Source organism: Myiozetetes cayanensis, unplaced genomic scaffold, assembly GCF_022539395.1.
Source record: "Myiozetetes cayanensis isolate MyiCay16 unplaced genomic scaffold, myiCay2020 scf19, whole genome shotgun sequence".
Lineage (NCBI taxonomy): Eukaryota > Metazoa > Chordata > Aves > Passeriformes > Tyrannidae > Myiozetetes > Myiozetetes cayanensis.
Genome location: NW_026087400.1, coordinates 14,600,470 through 14,613,626, shown reverse-complemented (window position 1 = coordinate 14,613,626; position 13,157 = coordinate 14,600,470). Strand labels below are relative to the sequence as shown.

The 13,157-nt window shown below is 57.4% G+C and overlaps 1 protein-coding gene across 12 annotated transcripts in view; it reads left to right on the top strand.

The window, feature by feature from the left end:
* Positions 1 to 13,157, top strand: part of EPB41L1 (erythrocyte membrane protein band 4.1 like 1) — a 66,425-nt gene that overhangs the window by 29,157 nt on the left and 24,111 nt on the right. For 11 of the 12 annotated variants that reach the window (XM_050313489.1, XM_050313494.1, XM_050313491.1 and 8 more), the window contains exons 3-11: positions 6,856 to 7,048; positions 7,701 to 7,865; positions 10,346 to 10,450; positions 10,527 to 10,569; positions 11,196 to 11,271; positions 11,406 to 11,624; positions 11,712 to 11,799; positions 12,094 to 12,246; positions 12,986 to 13,083. In XM_050313489.1, coding sequence (XP_050169446.1) covers positions 6,875 to 7,048; positions 7,701 to 7,865; positions 10,346 to 10,450; positions 10,527 to 10,569; positions 11,196 to 11,271; positions 11,406 to 11,624; positions 11,712 to 11,799; positions 12,094 to 12,246; positions 12,986 to 13,083 — 1,121 coding nt within the window. In that variant the 5' untranslated portion in view covers positions 6,856 to 6,874. The remainder of the gene's footprint in view (positions 1 to 6,855; positions 7,049 to 7,700; positions 7,866 to 10,345; positions 10,451 to 10,526; positions 10,570 to 11,195; positions 11,272 to 11,405; positions 11,625 to 11,711; positions 11,800 to 12,093; positions 12,247 to 12,985; positions 13,084 to 13,157) is intronic. The other variant, XM_050313495.1, reaches the window with a different exon arrangement.

The following is a 13,157-nucleotide window of genomic DNA, read 5'->3' as shown; positions in this document are numbered from 1 at the left end:
GGGATGGAGGGAAAATCCTTCCTGCCATTGTTTTCCTTAGGCTGACTGATGGAGCCAGCTCAGGATGCTGTTCAGTTGTGGATGCTCAGAGATGGGTGATGCCAGCCCTGAACAGTGCAGAGCAGCCAAGAACTGGTAGCCCCCAGCCCCAAACCCTTGTGGCTGCACCCTCATGGAGAGGGGTAAGGGGGAGGTTCAGAGCTGGAAATGCCATTGAGGATGCTTAGGCTGCCCAGCTGGGGAGTCCCTTACAGGGGCATTTGTGAGTGCTGCTCCCATGGGAGCTGCAGGGGCCAGGGAAGCTGCAAGCCCCACTGGTCCCTGGCCTGCCCAACTCAAGGGGTTTTCACTGCCAACGTCAGGGTATCGGGTTAGGGCTCAAACAGACCAGGCAATGATTTCAGAGGAGGGGGGCTTGCGGGGAATTATGGGATTACTGATTCTTCCTTCCTGCAGATTTCTGTGTTTCAGAGTAAGACCCCCTGCGCTGTCCCAGTTCAGTGGCTCAGGAGTCCCTGTGCAAGGTGACCAGCCCTGAGGAGGGCTTGTGGGAAGGTCTGATGAGGCTCTGACCCAGTCCCTGCCCATCTGGTTCCCCCAGGGCAGATGTTCTTGGGTGAGGGGGCAGTCCCCAACTCATAGGTACTGCTTGGAGAGCTCATACTGGTGAGCAACTGGGTAGTTGGGGCTGAACGGCGGTTTCTCCCTCTGCATCCAGTGCAGCCACCCACATAGGTGGGCTGATTGTATCCTGATAGCTGGGAGTCTCCCAGCAAGTTCCCAGACTTTGTCTGGCTTGTGCTTCTTCCCCTGTGGTTCTTGATGGCTCGGCGTGCCTGGGAGTTTCCATCAGTGTGTGTCCAAACTACACTGTGGTGGGTCCTATCTGGACACTGCTGCTCCCAGCAGGCTGCCCACACCTGGTCAATATAACCCAGTCCCTGCCAACCCCCATGGGCTACCTGGGTCCTGGGGTGCTGGGCAGCACCTGCTGTCTGGCCAGTATCCCTGTGCATGTTCCTGCCTGTGCTCTGGTTGTCCCCACTGCCACTGACGGCAGGATCCTTCCCTCTTCACAGCAGGGTCCGTGCTGGGCTTCATGGGGTCAAAGGGGGGATGAGGAGCTTCATGCCCTGGGGACAGGGATGTGCTAGGTGTCACACTTGGCACTTCCCCCTGGACAGGGCTGATGAAAGAGCTTTTGTCCAACCCCCACTGCTGGGACATCTCAGACCAAACTAACAGGGTACCTGGGGACGTGGTTTGGAGGGTCACAGTGTTTTGCTGCCACAGGACCCATGGAAGGGATGAGTGGGATGTAGGACAGGGCCAGGTTATCCTGGGGTGAAGATGTACAGTGGATCCAGCTCCCATGCAGGAGCTGAGCTCTCCTTCGCTACCAGGGCATGAATGGGGAAGAATCCTGGCAGGAGCGAAGTCTGGTGCCTGGCCTGGAATGAGTCAGGTGTTTGCAGGCAAGGGAGGTGGTGGGGCTGGTGCCAGCATCCCAGTGGAATCCTCCTGCCCTGCCAAGGGCACTGGTGCAGGCCCAGAGCGCCTGGGAGTAGGGAGCCTGACAGAGGGCTGGGACGGCAGTCCAGCTCCCAGCCTGGCTGCGGCTGCAGTGCACATCCATCCATCACTGCACGGGGGGTGGGAAGAGGCGGCTCTGTATAAAGCGCTGCCTCGGACGCAGCGACAGCCGAGCGGGATGAGCTGTGCTGGAGCCATGGGAAGCTTGCACCAAGGTAGGGCCCCACCGTGGACAAAGCCACTGCACAGTGCTCGGCGCTGCTGCTGATGCTCTGAACTTTAGCCAGCAGTGGGTGCCCTGGGGAAGCTGGGTGGGATGCGGGTCCTGGAGCCTGGGAGGGGGATGGTTGGACTTGCTCTTAGAGGTCTTTTCCAAACTTAGTGATTCTATGACAGGGCACTTTTAAAGCTGGGAAACTGCTCAAAGCACTGCAGATCTCTGCCTCTGTCAGTCACCGGTGAGGATAAGCAGGGTTAATTCTTCAGGAGCTGGGGATACTCTCTGTTTCTGATCCCCCCGCTTCATCATAAACAGCTCATATGATTCTCTGGCCCTGCTGCAGAGCCTCACAGGAGAGCTGGGCTTCACTGCAGAGCATTTTGGGGATTTGCAAGGCCTGTTCTGGGGGGTAAGTGCTGGGGGGCAGTGGGCCTCAGGTTGGCAACAGGGCTCAGGATTGGCAGTGGGGCTCAGGGTGCCATATGTTGCCAGGGCTTTGGGGCTACTTTCCCTGTTTGCTCTTTCTGTGTCCCCAGAGAATCCCCAGGACTCCCCACCAGGCTCCTCTCAGGTTTCCAGGATGGCTGCAAAGGCACTGCCTGTGCTCCTGTCCTGCCTGTCCCCTGCCAGCTCAACCCCTGCCCCATCAGGGGTGCTGGGCGCCACAGCCCTGGTGAGCAGCTCTGTTCTTGGGGACTGGCAAGTACCTGGACCCCTGGCCTTTGTCACACAGCCACTGCCAGTCCTGCAGGGTGCTCCCCATCTCTGTCTGTCAGCTATCTGTCCCACAGCATGGTGGGGGGCTTTGCCCCCAAGATCAGCCCCGTGGGCCCTCAGTGGTGGTGAGGCAGGAGGGTGCTGGGGTGTTATCCAGCTCTGTGCACCCTAGTTGTGCTGGAGCCTGCGAGGCCCAGTTCAGGCACTCAGTATGGAGCTGGGGTCTGCCTAGGACTGTGATGCCTGAGGTTAAACCTCAGGGATGGGCAGCAGCCTCGACAGAGGGGGGGGGCAGAAAAGAGCCTAGTAGCAAAGAGGGATGCTCAGACTTGGAAGCCATCCTGGCTGCTGGGAGTGACTCGGCAGGGGAAGGGGAGAGCAGGCTGCAGCAAAACCTGCTTGGAGATGGCAGGGAAGGGAAGGTTCTGAGAGGAGAGCATTTTGGAGGCTGGAGCCACGATGTGCTGTAGAAGTGCTGGGGCAGAGCATCTGGGAAAGCTGTGAATCCATACTCTGGCTTGAAGGGGGAGGAAGAGGAAAACACCAAGGGAAGGAGGAGCAGGCAGGGAGATGATGGGAGGAGATTCCAGGTTTGACAAGCAGGTCTGCCTCTGATCCTGCTAAGGCTTTTTTTGCAGTCGTCATTCCCACGTGCCTGTTCCAGTAGCCTGCAGCTCCATCTGGCTCCAGCCATTTCCCCTCAGGAGAACAACCTATAGGGGTTGGTCCGTAGGAGTCCAGTAGCAGCAGAATTGAGCCAGCCCTTGCTGGAAACTGGGCTTGTGCTGAAAACTTAGCCTTACTGAAAACTGGGTGTGTGGCACCGGGGCCCTCGGGTGCAGAGGAACCCTTCAGCCATCATCTTGCACAGCGACGGGTCTGGGGGGCAGTGCCCACTGCCTCCTGCCTTCTCCAGCTGCTGCCAGGCAGCTGCCAGCCTCAGCATGGGAGCTGCTCCAGCCCTGGCTGCACTCCCAAGGGGACATGCACGAGCCAGGCTAGGTGCTGGGAATGGCTGGGACAGCCTGGCAAAGGCTCACACCTAACGGGATTGGGTCCTGCTCCTTCTGTGGGAAATATTTAGAAAGAAATTATTTGGGACAGCGTCTCTATTTATCTCTACCCAGTTGACTGCAGTTGTGGTGTAAACCTCTTTTAAAGGTTTGTGGTGGAAATTGTCAGTGAAATTGTCCCTTTGGCAGCACGCTGGGACCTGTGTCCTTTCTCAACCCATGGTCCCCCACACTGGAGTCTCCTGCATGGGGTGGGCAGCAGAAGCTGAGTTCTGCATCCAGAAGGTGCTGTGTGATGGGCAGCACTCCACGGCTGCTGCGTGCTGTCTGAGGTTTGCTTGCCACTTCCACATCAGGGACAGCTCCTGCCTGAGCCACAGAGCTGCTCCTGTGATAACCAACATCTGCTTCTGGAGCTCTTGAATGCCACAGGAAAGGCCGTGGGGGAAAAAATGGGGAGAAGGGGCCGAGGCAGGTTGCACTGGTTGTGTCACTGTGAATCTCAGGTCCCTTCAGAGCCTGAAGGTGCCCTCAGGGTGCTGAACACACCCAACCTGGCCCAGGGGACGGTTGGGGTGCTGGTGGTAATGTTGGCCTTGGTGTCCTTCTCCCACAGGCCCAGACACAGGCTTCCATGGAGGGTGGCAGCATCCTACTGCTGACCAGAGCTCTAGGGGCTGGTGCCTCCATCCCCAGGGGCTTGGTGCTGCCAGGCTGGCGCTGACCCGCAGTGCCAGCCAGCCCTGAGCCCCCTGGCTGCCAGCAGCACTGGGGTGAGTGGCAGTGCTGGCAGAGCCCTGGTTCCGTGCTCCTGGGCTCTCCACTCAGCCCCAGTGTGGGCAGGGAACCCTGAGCAGCAGCACTGCCCACTCGGCTGTGACACCCACACACCCACCAGCCCCTGAATGCGGCCGTTGTGGCTGTACCCAGAGCGTGGCAGTGCCAGTGTGGCCCCTCCATCAGGGCTGTGCAGCTGCAGGGCTCAGCTGCAGTAGTGTCATGCCCAGGGCCACTGCCCCACTGCCAGCCCCAGCTCCCTTGGGGCAGCTCCTCGACCCTTGTACCCCAGCAATGACCTTCCCCACCATGGCTGCAAGGTGAGAGACTGAGGGGCTCCCTGCTCCTCCTGAGCCTCCAAAGTTTGGAGGGGCTTGATCCTCCCTCCTGTGTTCCACACTGCTGGGGCAGGAGCAATGCCACAGAGATGGGCTCAATGGGCCCTTTCTAGGCTGGGATCCATCAGGGCTGAAGTTTCCTCTGTGTCTGTACAGAGCCCTGTGTCTCTGCCCAGGCACAGAGACAGGTGGTACTGCAGGAGGAAAGAGCATGCAGTGGGAATTACTGGGGCCAGGGAAAGGGGACAGTGGCCAGGGTTCTAAAGCAGGGTTGCAGGAGAAACCAGGCCACGGTGGGAGCAGCGAGATGGTCCCTAGGGGTTTGCCAGGCTGCTTTACCAGGGCTCTGCCGCCCTGGCACTGCTGTGTTGTGCTCTCACTGGCTTCAGATGGTAGTCAGGGTCCCTGGGTCAGGCTCCTTGTTTGGGACTGGAGCTTAATATGCAAAAGTAGGTTTAGCTGGGCAAGATGGGAGGAATTCCTAGCCTACTACCCTTAAAAAAAGCCCTCATTTCCTCAGGGATCAGTGCTTCCCACTGCAGAGAAAAAGCAGTTTGGAAGAAAGTTTAGAAACCTTGAGTGAAAAATTCAGTTTGTTTTTGGGGTTATCATTTTAGAGATTTCATATTGATTAAAAAATTCACACACTGAGATCCAAGCAGAAGCACTTAGGAATGATCCACACAGGGATTGGAGGTGGGAGTGTACAACTGCTTGAATTTGCAGGGGAAAAACAGCAGCCCTATTTCCTCTGTGGAAAAAACCAATCCACTGGTGACCTTTGAAAGCTTCTGGTACCCTTGGCCGAGCAGTGGGGTCTGTCAGGAGGAGCTGAGCTGATGCTGCTCAGGGGCCTGTGGCAGGTTGTCCTGCCTGTCTTGGCCTGGAGAGCTTGGCCCTGGGGCAGGGGTGTGAACAGAATCCCTCTGTGGTGACCACACAAGCCAGCATGGCCAGCAGCAGTGTCACTGACCTCTGTGCATGGAAGGGGGATGCTCCCAGATGCTCCTGTGCTGCCAAGTCTGGTGGCAGGAGGCACAGGCTGACTCCTCTGTCTTCTCTATCACCTCCTCTCTGTTCCCTCTCACCCCTGAAAACAGTTTTAGCCATTTTTCTGGGTAAAGTTTCACATTTTCCCACTGCTGAAGACACCTGAAGGGCAGTGGAGGGACAGGAGCTGTGGTGTGGGATGGGTTTGCTTTGTAACAGAAAGTCAGCGAGTCCGTGGGTGACACCAAACTGAGCCTGAGCAGTGCAGTGGATTCACCAGGGATGTGGCATCCAGAGGGAAGGGATGAGGCATCCAGAGGGACCTGGGCAGGCAGGAGGAGTGAACTCATGTGAACCTCATGCTGTTCAACCAGGGTTGAGAGCAGCCCTGGGGAGAGGAACTTAGAGGTCCTGGTGGGTGACAAATTGGATGTGACTTGGCCATATGTGCTGGCACCCAGAAACCAGGCATGTCCTGGGCTCATCCCACACTGTGGGCAGCAGGTGAGGGTGGGATTCTGCCCCTCTGCTCTGCTCAGGTGAGACCATGTTGCTGAGCATCCCAGCATGGAAACTGCCTTCCCCTCGCTGTTCCAGGCCCTGGGTTTGTTTTTGCATCATGCACTGGACAGACAGCTGGGGCTGGAGGCAGGAAACCCGCCACTCCTCAGGGTCCCACGCTGACCGTGGGAACCCAGCATGCTGCTGCTGCTGGGATGGCCAGAGGGGAACAAACCAGCCAGCCCGGATGCAATCTGTGGAGTTGTCCATGTTTGCCGTTTCCTGCGTCAGTACAGGCTTTCCCCTGACTCACAGCCTGTTTTTTCCTCCCACTCCAAAAGACATGAGTGAAGGTACCAATGGGCACAGGGCTGGGGGGAGCAGGGGGTCAGGGCAGGCTCACTGCCCGCTATGAGCGCAGAGATGGGGAATGAGCTGTGCCCTGCCTGTGGTGGCTCCCTGTCACTGGGCAGCAAATCCATGAATGTACAGGGAGCGGAGGTCTGGCAGAGTATCCAGGGAGCTGGGATCTGGCCATGGATCTGTGCATGGACAGGGAGCCGGGATATGGCATCAGATCCATGAGTGGACAGGGAGCTGGGGTCTGGCAGCGAATCCGTGCATGCAGGCAGTGGGGCAGAGATGGGCTTGTCCCAAGCCTCCCATGCAGCCAGGGCATCCCAGCTGCTGGCTGCCTAGCCAACATCCTCCATGCCCGTGTGACCCCAGTGACACCTGCTATCTCTCCCTCGGCTGGCGGTGGCAGGGCGGGGTGACCAGCAGCCATGACGACGGAGACGGGCCCCGGGTCGGAGGTGAGGAATGCGCAGGAAGAGGCTCCGCAGCAGCAGCTGGAGGCGGCTGCCCACGGCCCCACCGCAGCCCCCAACCCCGCCGGCCGGGACAGCGACACCAATGAGAAGCCCGGGGCACAGTCTGATACCCGAAATATGGAGCCAGTGAGTGGGTGACAGCCGGGTGCCACAAGAGGCAGGAGGGGGAGGCGCAGCAGAGGAGAGGATGTGCCGCCGCTCACTGCTGTCCATCACTGTGGCCTTGCTGCGATGCGAGGGCTGCAGGAGCCCAGTGAAGTGGGCACATCCCTTGTACCCGAGGGGAATGTACCAGAGGGCAGCCCCCTCAGCCAGCTCTGCCAGCTGCCTGCAAAACTGCCCACACGACTCCTTGCAGGCAGGGCAGGATAGGTGTAAGGAGCCGTGTGGCAGCCTGGAATGCTGATGAGGCTAGGAGTGGCAGTGCTGGTCGGGGCACAGGGAGGGAGCAAGTGGTCCCGTGTCCCCTACTGAATTGCCCTCGGCAGGGCTGGGAGCAGCGGCTGCACCCGCTGTTGGCTGCAGAGCTGCCAGGGAGCTGAGCTGTTGGGCAGGGAGGTTTTGGGTGCTGAACTGACCCCCAGGTGGCCATTTTCCAGGGACCTGGCTTGTGCTGGCAGTGTGGGTTGGGAAAACTAGGCTTGACTGGGGACTACCAAGAGGTCATCAGCCTCCCTGCCACCAGCTGCCCTGCTTTGTCTGCTGTGGAGGGCTTTCCCCCTTTGTGTGTCCATACTGGCAGTGGTGCCAGGTAACCTTCTGTGTTTCCCTGTTCCAGGGCACAGACATGGAGGACAAGGACTACAGTGAGACAGATGGGCTCTCTGACAAAACAACCCCCAGCAAGACCCAGAAGTCACCCCAGAAAACCACCAAGAAAGTGAAGAGTGCCCTGTGCAGGGTGACCCTGCTTGATGCCTCCGAGTATGAGTGTGAGGTGGAGGTGAGTCTTGGCTTTGAGGGGCTGTGCAAGCACCAAGGAGGGGACACTCTCAGCCCAGGGACTCTGCCCAGCCCAGCAAGTCCCTATGTCAGGGCTCTTCCAAGTAGCTTTGTCCTCTCCTAGGGAAAAGCATCCACAGAAATAGCCATTTAAGTTGAAATTTCAACATGAGGAAAAAATCTGGAAAGACAGACCCCAGCAGGGAATTTCAGCCCAGTAAAGACAAATTTGGCAACTATTCACAACAAAGACCAATGTCCAAATTGGAAACTTAATGGCTGGGGGTAGAGCTCTGCCTGACAGTGTGTGCACCAACACACCCGGTGCCAGCCCGGCTGCGGCACCTCCAGAGGACACTTGCGCAGGTGTTGTGTGCGCCACGGTACATGTGTTGGTGCCAAGGAGCTGACATGCAGGGGCCCTCCTGGCTGCCCCAGGTGGTTTTGTGTCCATTTTCTCTGTGTTCATCTTTTTCTCCCTTGCTGTCCCTCCCCATGGAGCTGGTGGGCCGGTGAGCACACGGGAAGGTAGTGTCATGTGTGTGCATGTGCACATGAGGGTGAACACAGGTGGACATCCTTGTGGCTGCATCCTTGTGCATGCAGGCAGGGCAGGTTGCACAGGCAGGTGGTCCAGCACCCTGCTCTGAATCTGAGGGCACCCACTCGTTAGGCATCATCACAGGCACATGGCATGGGCATGCACGAGTGTCCATGGGTGCGCACTGGGCGTATGTTTCCTGGTAGTGGGTCTCACTGCAGGGAGGGATGGAGAGGACAGGACCACAGGGAGGGATGGGGGGGATGGGTGCCTGGCACTGGCTGCAATGAGGGATGGAGGGAGCACCTGTTCCCATCTCCAGCATTCAGCACTGTCTCCTGCCTGCAGGCTGGGAAGGCAGCGCTGCTCTAACCTGCAACATGAGCCCGGAGGGAGGGAGGGGCATTTGTAGGGACTAGCAACTTTGCTTAAAAATAAAAAGCTGAGGTTGTTCAGAAGAAGAAGTCCGAGAGCTTTTTCCAGGGAGACCTTTGCCCTTGCTCTGCACACGGATGTTTGCTGGCAGTAGCTCAGAGCTGGCTGCATGGAGAGGATCTGTATGCAGGTCATGGCTGATCCAGGTCTCAGCTGGAGTGGGATTAATGAACGTAGGGAGTGTGGCTGTCTGAGAGGAGGGAGCACTCTGAGGAAGCCGGGGGGTGGGGTCCTTGCCCATGGCACAGGTAGTAGAGCCTTTGATCTCTGTGCTGCAGCAGCCCTGGCTGTCACTTCAGTCATAAAATCGTTCATAGAGCTGTAGAGGAATGAGTTGGCAGCAAGATAAAAAACTTCCCAAAGAAGGAAAGGAGCAGAGTACCCCAGGGAGCTCGCAGGGCACAAGGGCAACTCATGAGCCCCAGTGGGGTCATCCTTCCCCTGGCTCTTCCCAGAGCACTAGCCAACCAAATGAGGATGCCAAGAGAATCTCAGTCACAAGTGCTGGCAGAGCAGAGCAAATGCACCTTTCCACATTGCCCAAGGATGGGGTCAACTTTTAGACAGGTGCTGCTCTATAAAAAAGCCATCTAGGGCACAGAGGAGAGGATTAGGGGTAGAAAGTCCAGCGCTGCGTTTCTTCTTTTTTCTGGCAGATGCTGTTGGAATAGTTGTGCCTTTTCCCTATGTCTTAATTAAACCTTAATTAAATCAAAATCAAATGGGGAAGTAAATCTGTTCAGTGTGACACCCCAGCATGTGCCATGGGTGAGCCCCTGCCTTCAAACCCAAGTCGGAAGGAGGGAGAAGACCCAGGAAGGTTGATGGCAAGTGCTGGAAAAGCTTTGGAGGGCAAGCAGGAGTCTGTGTTGTGCTGCTTGCTGTTCTGGGCTGCCATCCTAGGGGGCACCTGGTAAAGGTGCTCCAGTAAATGGATGTCCTGGAGAGGAGAGATTGGAGATGGGAGTTGCCAGACTGGAAACAGGGGAGATACACACATGGAAAGGGTTGCTCTTCAATGTCCATGAGGGAGTCTGGGCCTCACTGCCACTGGTAACAAAGGGAAATCTGGGGAATTCAGTTCCCATCCCTCAAAGTGTTCAAGACTGGGTTGGACAGGGCTTAGACCTGGTATAGTGGAAGGTGTCCCTGCCCATGACAGGGGGGTGAAACTAGACAATCTTTAAGATCACTTCCAGTGCAAACCATTCTGGGATTTGTTTATACCAAGGGTGCCCTCCATTGCTGCATGTGACCTGGGCTCTTGGTGGTTCTCATTTGTCCATGCTCTGCTTGGGGATCCCGCCACTACTACTACCAGCAGCCCATCCCTGCAGCCCTGGGACCACCCGAGTGTCCCCAAATTGGTTCAAAGCCCAGGTGATCCCAGGGCTGCAGGGATGGGGCATGGTAAAACCCACTGCCAGATGAGAGCACCTCTTGAGGGTCACCTGAAGGGTCTCCCTTGAGTCAGCTCACCATCAGCCTCTCCATGTCTCTGACAGAAACACGCCCGAGGCCAGGTCCTCTTTGACATGGTGTGTGAGCACCTCAACCTCCTGGAGAAGGACTACTTTGGCCTCACCTTCTGTGACTCAGACAGCCAGAAGGTGAGCATGGCGGGGTCCCTCTACAGCTGCCCCTTGCATAGTGGGACCCCCCTGACCAGCTGTCTCCTTGTTGCAGAACTGGTTGGACCCTTCCAAGGAGATCAAGAAGCAGATCCGCAGTAAGTGCCCAGGGAGAGTCCATCCTTCCCAGCCCTAGGGTATCCCATGGAGCTCCAGGATAGTTCAGCTGTGGCTGTCCTTCTCACCTGCCCTAGAGAGGACCTTTGGCAGCTGGCTTGGGGACAGGGATGCTGATGCTCATTCAGCTAAGTGTTACCCACCTCTCCTCTTATTCATGAGAGGCACTGGGAGGCAAAGGACCCCATCTCTGCCACCAGAGCTGAGACAGGGCCCCACTTGCCCTGAGCAGAGAGAACAGAGGGGAAAAAGTGGAGGTCCTTGCTGGGACAGGTCCTGGAGCCTTTGCCCATGATGTTGCATTGCTGGGATGGCAGAAGGGCTGTAGTCCAAGGTGTCATCTTCTGGGACACAGGAGGCTTTTGCTGTGACAGTGATGCTGAGACAATGATCAGTAGCTGATGACTTCTGAAGTTGTGATGCTTTTCTCTCCCCAGCCATTTGGAAGGATTACCCAAGTTGTGCTGGTGTCCCAAGGGCTGTGCTCCCAGAAGCTTCTGGAGCCCCCTATCCCTGCCTTGTGCCAGGCTTAGGGGATGCATGGATGCTCCTGTACCCTGTGTGCAGCCTCATGGGTGCTGTCCTGACTGCTCTCTTCCCTCTCTAGGTGGGCCCTGGAACTTTGCCTTCACTGTGAAGTTCTACCCTCCAGACCCTGCCCAGCTCACAGAGGACATCACAAGGTGGGGACCCCAAACCTCCTTCCTGTGGATCCCTGGCCTGCTTTGAGGGGAACACATCTCCCTCCCAGGTAGCTCCAGCCTGCTCGGGGGGCACATGCCCTCACCCCCCTCTCACCCTCTGCCCCCTCCTGCAGATACTACCTGTGCCTGCAGCTCCGTGCAGACATCATCACAGGGCGCCTGCCCTGCTCCTTTGTCACCCATGCCCTGCTGGGCTCTTACGCCGTCCAGGCCGAGCTGGGCGACCATGACACTGAGGAGCATGTGGGCAACTATGTCAGCGAGCTCCGCTTTGCCCCCAACCAGACACGGGAGCTGGAGGAGCGCATCATGGAGCTGCACAAGACTTACCGGTGAGCTCCAAGAGGGGATGGCACTGGAGAGCTGACCCTCACCTAGTGGGGTGCCTGGCCATGTGACCCCTCTCTGTCTCTCTGCAGGGGAATGACCCCCGGGGAAGCAGAGATCCACTTCCTGGAGAATGCCAAGAAACTCTCCATGTATGGGGTGGACCTGCACCATGCCAAGGTATGTGGCCATGGAACTCCCAGAGCCGTGGTCAGCACCATCCCACCCTGCTCCTGCACACCCCTCCTGCCCACCCTTTCCTCCCACAGTGAAGGCTCAGCAAGGACACTCTCCTAGCAGGGCTCTGGGTGGCTCTGAGTGTCCCCATGTTGGACCAGAGGAGCTCCAGAGATCCACCAGCCTGGGGTTCAGGGCCCCCATAGCACCCAGCGGGAGGGAGCATGGCACTGTTGGCCAGGCTGGCTCTTGCTTCACTAACTGAACTGTTCCCTCCTGTCCCCTTCCCTCCTCCAGGACTCAGAGGGAATTGACATCATGCTGGGCGTCTGTGCCAATGGCCTCCTCATCTACAGGGACCGGCTGCGCATCAACCGCTTCGCCTGGCCCAAGATCCTCAAAATTTCCTACAAGAGGAGCAACTTCTACATCAAGATCCGCCCGGGTGAGGTGGGTGCCAGGTGCCCATGCAGCCCTGGGACACAGCAGGGTGCTTGTACTGTGGGACTGGGGCTGATGGTGTGCACTGGGGCTGATGGTGGGGATGTCCTCACCTGGCTCCAGGGTCTATCCCAAGGTCCCACATAAATGGGCCTGGAGAGCACATCTCATGTGGCGTGGATTTTCTTGTCTATGCTCCATGACTTCAGCACCTGAGGGACCCCAGGTTCCCATCCCTACCTGACAGATACCATGACCCTGCTGGTGTGGGGAGTTTGCCCAGGAAGGGGAGTTGAGGGCCATTTTTGACATCTCTTCACCAAAAAAAAATCAGGATATTTTTTCATTCATTTTCAGACTTTATTTTCACTCTTCTATGTGCACTGGTGGGAGAATGCATTTCCACCCACGTGTTCCAGCAGGCTGGAATGACAACACATCTGAAAGGAAGAGTGATATCCTCACACCAAAACAGCTGTAAAACCTTTTGTTTCTTGGAGGAATTTATCTTGCACTGATAAGCCATTTACAGCAGAGGGAAGTGCTTAGGCCGGAGGTGTAGGTGGTGATCCCATCACCCTGCTGGGTGACACGGTCCTTCCCAGCATGGCTTTGAAGAAGACTTTTGGGGTTTTTTTGCGTGGTCAAGGCTCCTGCCAGGGGAGCCTGAGGGCTTGGCAAGGTCCTATCCCATTATGTCCCCTAGGGCAGGATCTGCCTTTAACAGCCTCTATCTGTCTCTCCCTAGTATGAACAGTTTGAGAGCACCATTGGCTTCAAGCTGCCCAACCACCGCTCAGCCAAGCGGCTCTGGAAGGTCTGCATAGAGCATCACACCTTCTTCAGGTGAGGACACCTTCTCCAGGGCTCCCTTCTGGGAGGCAGACGTGCTTCTGCTTCTGTTGCAGTGGGTACATGTG